This window comes from Microtus ochrogaster, chromosome 21 (genome assembly GCF_000317375.1).
Source record: "Microtus ochrogaster isolate Prairie Vole_2 chromosome 21, MicOch1.0, whole genome shotgun sequence".
Lineage (NCBI taxonomy): Eukaryota > Metazoa > Chordata > Mammalia > Rodentia > Cricetidae > Microtus > Microtus ochrogaster.
In genome coordinates this window covers 12,203,669-12,214,292 of record NC_022022.1, presented here as the reverse complement: position 1 = coordinate 12,214,292, position 10,624 = coordinate 12,203,669, and the positions used below count along the sequence as shown (strand labels likewise).

At 39.6% G+C, this 10,624-nt stretch overlaps 1 gene segment (V, D, J or C); it reads left to right on the top strand.

Annotated features, from left to right (window-relative positions):
- Positions 1–4,585: 4,585 nt before the first annotated feature.
- Positions 4,586–5,139, top strand: LOC101981306. The segment is given in 2 exon segments: positions 4,586–4,634; positions 4,727–5,139. Coding segments are annotated over 2 exon segments (462 nt in total).
- Positions 5,140–10,624: the final 5,485 nt, after the last annotated feature.

Genomic DNA, 10,624 nt, shown 5'->3' with positions numbered 1-10,624 from the left:
TCCCACATACTGTGCATCCACAGTAGTCTTTCTTTGATTTTCTACCTAATCTCTTTAGACAAATTTTTATTTGACAGTGGTGGAAAGAAGATTTGCATGAGATCTGCCATTGCAACTGTCGCTAAGTGTATATTGTATATAATGCAGTGTTATATTGCATCTGGGTCTATAATTTACAGCAGATCTCCGGACTTCTGCACCGTGCATAAGGCAAACTTTCAGCCTTTCATCAGCAGCTCTCGATTGCCCCCACCTGCCAGCTGCCATTCTGCCCATTGTTTCCCTGGGTTTGTCTTCACATAAATACAACCCAGGCAGTATATATATTTGGTATCTGTCTTATGTCAATTAGCATAATATCCTCCAAATCAGGGTTGCAGTTAAAATGGAAAAATATCTTTTATAATACTTCATAATATTCGACATTATTTAATATTATATGGAGGCAGCATGTTTAAGACCTGAAATAATATGACTTCTCTTATGGCAGCCACCCAACACACCAGTTGCATGGTCCACTACAAAGCTGAGCACACTAAGTGCATCCATGCATTGTCACAGATCAGTTAGGATTAGTGAGCTAACTCAGAAACAAATGACAAAGGCATTAGCATTTATCGATGATTGACTTTATACCAAATAAAAACTCCTATTTATAAAATTTCAATTAAGTCCATGTATCATAGAGAATGTTAAGAGGTAAGGTATATTATTGTTTTTATTTGATAGATAAAAAATGACCTGTATGTGTAATAATTTGACCGCATCAAATAGATCCCCCGATGCAGTTAAATTCCTGGTCTAAGTCCCATATTTATAACTCTATGTTACAGTGCCCATTTCATGAAAAAGATACCAGACTTCAAAATCATAGTGCTACCCTTTCCAACCTTCCCATATCTGCTGGTTCAAATGAAATCATTAAGAAAATTTGGGTTGCCTGGGAGATAGCTATGGAGGGCAAAACATCTGCTCACTGCCACTACATCTCGTTCTTCCTCCCATTCCAACATGAATTCACCAAAGCAGGCCACAATTCTCAACTTGTTCAACTGACACCTTCCATTTTTAAAAGAAACCAATAGCACACATTTACATTGGTCAGAAGTATCGAATGAAACAGAACCACCAGAATCTGTCTGTCTATTACCAACCATATATCTATCCTATAGATGAAAATTAAAGGAATAGGCTAAAGCACTTAGGAAAGCCTCTAAATCCAGGTGAACCGATGCTACTGGAGAGCAAGGGGGAGCGAGCTGCTGTTCCAGTCTGAAGGTTGTCAGCTGCCTGATGCACACATTCTAAGGCGCTTGGAGAACAAGGGGCACTGTTACTCCAGTCTGAAGATTGTCAGCTTTCTTATGTGCACATTCTACCTCACCTGAGAGAGAAGTCTTTTTGCTTTAGTCACACACTGATCGGCAGAAGCTAATCAGGGTGAGTCATATTCTGAAGGGCTATTTGCTTTACTATCCTGAATGGATGATTAGCTCAGTTTAATGTGAATATCTACTTATTTAAAAGTCAGTATTCAAAAACATCCACATAGACTCATCTAGAATGTCTGACAAAATATTTTGGGTACTCATGGCTTGGCCAGATTACGTATGAAATTAACCATCACACCATCTTCAAAAATGTATACCACTTCAGTAAGCATAAAATACATAGTGCATGATATGAATCCAGATGTTGGATCGCATTTGCTAATCAAAGAGAGCCTTCATCATTATCTATGTGCAAAAGCAGATGTAGACTCTCTTGTTTTGTCATTTTATAGTTGAAGAACTAGAAACCACAGAAATAGAGATGCACGTGATTCATCACGTGAACTAACTAGAGAATTTAGCATATATCCCTAGTCAGACATTTAAAAACTTCATTGTCATATAAATCACACATGATAGATATTACCTATTGATGAACAGGTCAGTGATTTTTTTGAGCAATATATAAATGTGTATAGTCATCTAACATAAACTCTACTACAATGTAGCACATTTCTATAATTTAGATGTTTCATTCTTTGTAATGCCTTTGTCCATGTCTGATAATTTTAAAATAACTTTTATTTTTATAGACTTATTTGACTCAGGCATCTTTTAAGCATAAAATTACCACTTATATTCATTAAAATGCTTTTCTGTTTGAAGTAAATGTTTATCAGGATTGGGGATTCCTGGGCACTCTAGTGGCTTAAGGATTATTTGAGATCAGGTTAGATTGCTGAACTGCACTCAAATCCTCCTCTCTGAAGATAAATAATGAGGTAAAGTGATTATCAAAGAGTTTTCTCCTGCTGGTATAGGTTACCTTTACAACATTCGCTCATTCTTGTTCATTCATTCATTTTCTCATTCACAAATGCACCCATATTGTTTTATATTGATTCGCTGATAAACCTTAGTCTTTTCCAGTGGAGCTGTTTTGAGACATGTGGCTAGGTCTTGTGTTGACATGCATGAGTGCTAGAGCCAAGCAAACTGTGAAGGCCCAAAAATGAGGGCCCATTTCCATCTTGTCTGACCATCCGAGAGAGTTGGAGGTTGTTCAAATTGTTGACAAGCATAGTTTCACATCCCAACTTAGCATGTGATTGCTTAATTCTTTTAACATTAAAATAGCTCATACAAATAAATCCATGCCATCCTGACAGGTGGTCAGGATATGCAAATGTATTCCTGCTTCTTCTTCTGTAACTATGAGGTCACCAGGAGAGTGGCTGCCTTCAGGTTACCTGTTGTAGAGCCGCTACACTGCCTAAACAACAGAATGCTAATGATTGATGTCTCAGAGTGTTAGAGCAATTGACTGTTTGAGTTGTCCTTTGTATCATATTAATAATGTCTTTTGTTACACTCTCCCCCTGTTTCCATTGGGTATATAAGCTATGGAAAAATAAATGCAGGCTATTTCAATATTTACCAGAATGCCCTCCTGGTATTTTCTATGGTTTCTGTTCTTATTATTTTTCATGTGTCTCTGTATTCTTTACTAATATTTCAAAAACCCCACACCCCTACCCTGGCAAGATGTATTTTTGTTGAGGATGGTTCATGACAAAAAACTACCTGGTGCCCTTTATGGGTGAGATTATGCTGGGAAGGGATGGCTTTGTCTTGGCTATGACTAATCAGCTGTGACCTAGAAACTCGTCTTTATCCTCTCAATTTGATCTGGGCTTCAGGCTCAGGTGCTGTTTTTCTGGACCACAGGAGTCCTGAGCACAGATGTTGGACCATTCATTGTCTGGTTGGATCTCAGATCTATGCCTTGATTGTGATTATAGCGTCAGACACTGGTCATATTTCCTCCTTCAGTGTCTGTGTCCTTTTGTCTTCAACCCCATAGATACTGAGTGATGCCAGATATGTACTGATGCTCAAGGAGACCATCTCAAAGGAACTGAGAAGAATCCAAGGCAAAGACTCCCATGAACCAGTCAGGGTCTTTGGTCAAAAATCACCAAGAATCTAATGTCTATTAAACAAATTTTTAAGTCTTTCTGAATTGTAAGCTTTTCCCCAAAATACAGGTTTTTGAAGCTCTCTATTGAGTAATTCATGACAGCATTCTAAACCAGGTAACATTACCACACAATGTGCCTATTAAGAACAGAGCACTTGTCCTGGCCATCTGCCATCTCTCCCAGGTCTTTCTCACATCTTCACCATGTTCTTTGCTACTGACAATAAGTTTTTCTTATTATCTTCATTCATGTTTTTCACTCATATTGTTTTATAATGATGCTCTGACAGTCATTTTCAAAAAAGTGATTTTAAGACAACATGTAACAGGTGAACAGGTGTTTGCCACGAGGTGATCTGTTATGCTGGGTGCCCATCACAGTCCATGAAGAGAGGTCAGTTACCAGCATGGTGTGATTCCTGATGTGGTATCGCTTGGAGCAAGGGAAGCAGATTCATTGGTTTTACATATAAAGATGGCCTGGATACAGTTAGCAGGTCTATGTCATAAAATGACAAGAAATGGCACATAATTTTTTTTTTAAGAATGATGGGTTTTTCTCTCAGGTTTAAAACTGGACAGGATGCATTTCAATATTTTATTTTAAAAAAAGAAGCTGACAGGGATGCCACAATTAAAGACATTTCAATATTTTATTAAAAAAATAAAAACTGGACAGGAGAGAGATTTACTGCAGGTAGAGAATGCTAATGCAATTGTGGTTAATTAAGTAAACAGAAAGGGGTATGTGAGATACATGAGCCAAAACCACAAGGAAACCACAAAGGTATTCTCTATAATCCTGTGTTTGTTTGTTCCATATAATTCTAGACCAGTGTGTTAATGAGGAATTATATCTCAGTGGCAAAATAATAAGCATGGACTCACAGGCTACCTTGCCGAAAAAAACTGTCAAGAGACATTTGGCTTCTACTTAGCTTTTCTTTGGCTTATATTTTGGAGATGATTCTCTGAGGAAGGGGTGTGGCCCTGGTGACTAGAAGCCTCTGTTGCCCAGGTAGGGAGACTGAGAACTCAGAGTCATTTGCTTCAGAGCCCATTTCTTTTCTACAGCACAGATTCAGCGGTCCCTCTGCCCTGCTGAATCGAGGTCATGAAGCTCAGTTTACTATGCGGTGCTGCATTCTTTTTCCTGCAGGCAGGTGAGTTCTGTGCACATCTCGGTGTGCATTTTAAGGAACGGAGATAAAACCCTTCTGTCATTGTGAGAGCAGTCACTTCTCTTTGTCCACAGGTCCAGTGAGTGCTGGCATTACTCAGAATCCCAAATCGATGCTCATGAAGACAGGGCAACATGTGACAATGAAATGCACTCAGGATATGAAACATGACTCCATGTTCTGGTACCGACAGGATCCAGGGCTGGGGCTGAGGCTAATCTACTACTCGTATGATGTTGGCATCACTGACAAAGGAGACGTCCCTGAGGGGTACAATGTTTCCAGATCAAACACAGAGGATTTTTTCCTTATTCTGCAGTCAGCGTCCCCCTCCCAGACATCTGTGTACTTCTGTGCCAGCAGTTATACCACAGAGCTGTGTGCCTGCCTCCTCTCTGCACATAAAGATACATGCAGAGAAGAGGCACCCACCCCTGGAACTCAGTGGCATGTTGGAATTCTCAGTGCTGGAAACTTGGAGCTCTGAGTGTTTGGGCAGAACAAACCTGGACCAAGCAAACCTTAGTCTATGCTGAGGGGCATCTTCTGGCCAGCTTAGGCAATTTTGGACCAGACCTTGGACTTAAGGCTCTCTACTTTTGCTATTTTTTCTCTGATGATTCTCTAATTCTGATTTTGTCTTGAGTCTAAGTATTCCTCGATGGAAAGTGGTTTGCAATTTGTAGATACATAAACTCCCTGTTTTCCTTGATACAACATAATACATTCTCCTTCTGAGATTCAGCTCAAAAGGGATCCTTTTGGTCTGTAAACATGCCTTCATCTATGTACCACCTCACTGCTTGACTACAGTGACCTTCCTAGTACAACTGTACAATGGTGGCTATTTTATTTTTTTTCTAAATTATGCGCAAATGTTTCCTTACCAAGTATAATCTGAAAATGACTACAGCCTAGGTAAGTTGATTTAACACAATCTAGCACAAGATGGCTTCTCCTGGACTGAGACATTACATCTGTCTCAACCCTGCTTTGGTTTCTAGGCTCCTCTTCTGAATGAACCTCTTTTCAAGTGAGCTGTGCCTATTACTGAGATGTTTCTGTTCTAGGTATTGCTTTCATGACTGTGGCAGAAGTCCTCTTTCTACTCTCTCATAGCTTTATCTCTTGCTTCTGTCTTTTTCTCGAGCTCCCATAATGCTGGAATCTCACAACACAAGATCAGCTCAAGATTAATGTGACTGATTAATCCATTCAAAGAAGAACAGATGAATTCAAAATAAGAATATTCACTCCATGACAATGAAGTTGGCATTAGGTAGTAAACAGAGTAGTTTTGTTCTGTTGTCTTAGTCTGACCAATGTAGCATTGGTATCTGAATGTTTTTTATACTTCCCAGTATCCAGCCTGGGGTTCAGAATATATAAGAATTAATGAATTTGCAGAGGAACATTTACTTACTAAACAAGATTGGATGCATTTGTGTCTGCAACCCAGTTTGTCATTCAGCATAGGAATTTCTTATCAATAGATGGCCCGTTCTTTAATGCAAAAGTATGTTAAGCCTAGAAATATAGTTTAAGCATCTAGGTTATTTCTGAAACTTTAGAAGAATGAAGAGAGCAGGTATTAAAGATATATAGACACCATAGCATTACCATAGAAAGGTAATTACTCTTAGAAAGGAGAACATTCAATTGGGGTGGCTTACAGTTTCAGAGGTTTAGTCTATTATCATCATGGTGGGACTTGGTGTCATGTAGGCAGATAAGGTGCTGGTGTTGGTGGGAAAGGGGCTGAGAGTTTTCCATCTTGATCCACAGGAATCGGGAAATGAACTGCGACACAGTACAACTTGAGCATGGGAGACACAAAGTTCACCCCTATGGTGACACACTTCCTTCAACAAGGTGACACCTACTCCAACAAGGTCACTCCTTCTAATAGTGCCACTCTGATGTGGGATTCCCCTCTGTATGCTCAGAATATGTTTATAACCATTAGTTAATAAGGAAACTGTTTCAGTCAATGGCTTAGCAAAGTAAAGCCAGGCAGAAAATCTGAACAGAGATAGAGAAAGTAGGTGGAGTCAGAGAGACTCCATGTATCTGCCGAAGAAGAAAGATCCAGAACCTTTCCAGTAAGTCATAACCTCGTGGAAATACATATATTAATAAAAATGGGTTAATTCAAGATGTAATAGCTAGTTAGCTAGAAATTTGCCCAAGTCGTTGGCCAAACAGTTTTGTAATTAATATTCAGGTCTGAGTGTCCAGGAAATGAATGAGCAGTCTCTGCCTACACCACTCCATTTGGGAAACATTTTCTTTCAAACTGCCACATTTCTATATGCATATATATTTGCTTTAAATACAAAATAGAATTCAAACCTATAGATACCTGTCTTCTTTGATTTTCAAAGGATATGACAGTTCAGGCACAGTGAGGATAAAAATAAAGACCCATTCATTGACTTTTTTGTTTTAGAAGAAATGTATGTTTAGTCAGTCACCCATGTACTTACTGAAAATGCAATTTGTGTGTTCTTGATACCAGAAGTGAAGTCACCATGAGAACTACCACGTGGAGAGGAGGGTCACCACGATCTTCCTCTGCTCCTGCTCACTAGGACCCAGATTCACTGAGCCTCCATCCTGTACTGACTCTGCCATGGGCATTAGGGTCTTCTGTTGGGTGATCTTCTATCTCCTGGGGACAGGTGAGTCATTAGAACATCAACCACTTTCACTCTGTGCGTGGTGTGTATGTTTAATAAACTCTTACCACAACCATTTTCTTTATTCTGTTCATAGGCCTCACTAATGCTGGAGTTTCCCAGTCTCCCTTGTACAGAATTATAAAGAGGGGACAAGATACAGCTCTTGAGTGTGATCCAGTTTCTGGCCACAGAGGTCTTTACTGGTACCGACAGAACCTGGGGCAAGGTCCAGTGTTCATGGTGTCTTTCCAGGATGAGCTTTTATCAGACAAATCTGGGATGTCTAATGATCGGTTCTCTGCCGTGAGGCCTGAGGGCTCCTTCTCCACTCTGAAGATCCAGTCTACAGATGAAGAGGACTCAGGCATATACCTCTGTGCCAGCAGCTTAGCCACAGCATGGCACAGGCGTTTCCTTCCTGCTCACAAACCTCTGGCTTCATTCTTTTTACAGTGTGCAGAGTTCTTAGGCAGGTTCAAGCATCACTTGTTCTTTATACAAAGCCGTCACCAGGAAATTCACTAAACACTGGCTGCTAATATGGCTGAGAAAAATAGTTGAGATCTGCTCCATTCTAGAAGTTTCCAGAGGCAGTTGGGAGATACAGTGCAATGACTGGATATCTTCGCATTGGCTTACAGAACACTGCAGCCAGTCATCCACAGAATCTTGAGGTTGCTACTCATATACAAGCTTGTGTCACATATAATGTCCATGACTCCTCTCCTGAAGTTGGTTGATCATTGTAGTATCTGAAATTCCTGCAGCCGTTTCTTTCCCCAGTTGCATCTTCTACTTTAGCCACATTAGACACCTTAGCCTGTATAGGATGAAATTTGTCTTATTTTTTAATTAAAAATCCTTGCTACATTTAATGGCAGTTACTTGGCAAACACACACACATACACACACACACAAACAGGAATATGACTTCACTTTGTCTGAATATTTTTCAGAATATGTGAAGATGTGTCTCTGTCTTTCCTTAGTGCCTAAGGCACCTTCTGATTGGTTTACTAAAGAGCTGGACAGCCAGTAGCTAGGCAGGAGAGGATAGGTGGGACTTCTGGGCAGAGAGAGGAACTCTGGGAAGAATCTGAGGCATGGAGATTTGCCAGTGAGATGTGGAGAAAGTCAGACATACAATATGGAGGAGCTAAGGAGCCATGGGGCTGAACGTAGATAAATATAAATGGGTTGATTTAAATTTTAAGAGGTAGTTGGGGGCCAGTCTAAGCTAAGGACAAGCTTTTATACTGAAAAGAAGTCTCCGCGTCATTATTTGCACACTGGCAGTCCAGTGATAGTCCGACTCCATCATGTTGTAAACAATTTGGGTTTTTTTTCCACTTTATTTCCATCTCCCACTACTCTTGCCACGACAGTTCCCCTACAGCACATTTCTCTCACATTTCAGTGCGCTCTTAATACACGGAAGCAATAGCTGGAAATTGAATTTTTTGATTCCTGCCTAAGACTTTTCACTTGAAAGAAATTCCTTGAGGTTTCTAACTCCAGAAGGTGGAATTAGAAATTGGTGTCCTTGTTTCTTTTGGTTTAGATATGGCGCTATCTATTATTTGTTAAAAATGCAACTATATTGTAATACAATTGTCTGGCCATCTGTAATTGAAACCAGTTTGTGTCTATGAGACCTAAATGTGTAATGAGAATTGATAATACACCCTGGGTTTCTGCTACTCCTCAGAGACAGTCCAGTGCTCTAAGATTGGAACTGCCTATTACAGAGCCAGTCATCATAGGGTGCTCTTGCAAACTGGTTAGAGGAAGTCCCCCTAAAACGTGTTTATCAGAAATTAGGGTGACTCTGTATGCCAAATGTCTTTCCTTAAGAATAATGACTTTGGCAAGGAATTGCCCATGTCTTACTTTAAAGATAGCACCCTCAAATATTCCATATTTTGTTTTTCCTGTCTCCTGGGAGCAAATAAAGCTACAATTTGAATGGCAATTGCCTGTCCTTAGGGTGATTCAAATAATTCCCCTCTTAACTTTGTTTTGACTTTGCCTACAGTGTCCAGGTAGCAAGTTAATCTTTAATTTATGTTTTGGTTTATACAGAGCACATACCTTGGCTGGAAATAATGGTCCATCATAAAATATTTCTACTGCAGACCTTGTAGGACATGGGCTCTGAATATTCTTCTCACATATTTTATAGAGTTTGCTGTTTTATATTTCATTCCATAATCTCACTGATTGGAAGAAGAATTTCTCGGGTTCGTGTTGCTTACAGCACTGGGGAAGGTTTTTGCACTTTAATTATACCCAGACATCATTTCAACTCTTCAGCTTGGTAAGATTTATGACAGCAACATAATCAACAGTGAGCACCAGGCTATGTAGATGCTGTCCATGTCTCATGATGAAGGCACCTTTGAAGATTTATTGTTAGCAACAAACTTTAAGTTTAGTTGAAATGAAAGGACAAATAATTGAATATGTGACTAGGAAAAGGTCTTATATGGGATTGAAAAAGAGGGAGACTTCCATTTGATGCAGTCAGTATTCAAAAAAAAAAAAAAAAAAAAGAGCCAGGAGCTGGTACTGAGGAAGTCTAACCACTCAGAGCAATTCTAGCGTGGTGGAGGAAGGCAGACAGGAACACATTCTGGATATAGGAAAGATTTCTGGGGGCTGGCACACAGACAGCAAACAGTCAGCATTCAGCAAGCTCTTCTCACTGCCACTGCCGGACTAATTTGCACCCATGCAACCTTGTTTCCTGCTGTTCTGCTATCTCTTCTCTTCCTGCCCCTCAAATCAGTAGGTGTCCATTGTATGTTTTCCACAAACCCTCAGATAATCATGCCGAGCCTCGATTCCACACCACCACTTCACCCAAAGTCAGTTGACTTATAAGATATCCTATATTTTTCTTATATTCCCATTTCTATTTTTCATTTATTTATTTATTAGTTTATTTATTTATTTGTTTGTTCATTCATTCACCCATCAATTTATTTATTTGTTTATTATTTTTTCAAGACAGTTTATTATTTTTTCCATATATAACAGTCCTGGTTGTCCTGGAACTCACTTTGTAAACCAGGCTGGCCTTGACTTCACAGAGATCTGCCTGCCTTTGTCTCCCAAGTGCTGGGATTAAAGGTGTGTGCCACCGTTGCCTGATCCCTTTTTATTTTTTATTCACACATTTGACCTCATCTTGAAGATGATCTCACTTGTTGATGATCAGATTTGTGTGTGTGTGTGTGTGTGTGTGTGTGTGTTGGTTGGGCAGTTTTGTTTCTCTTTAATAAGAAACTT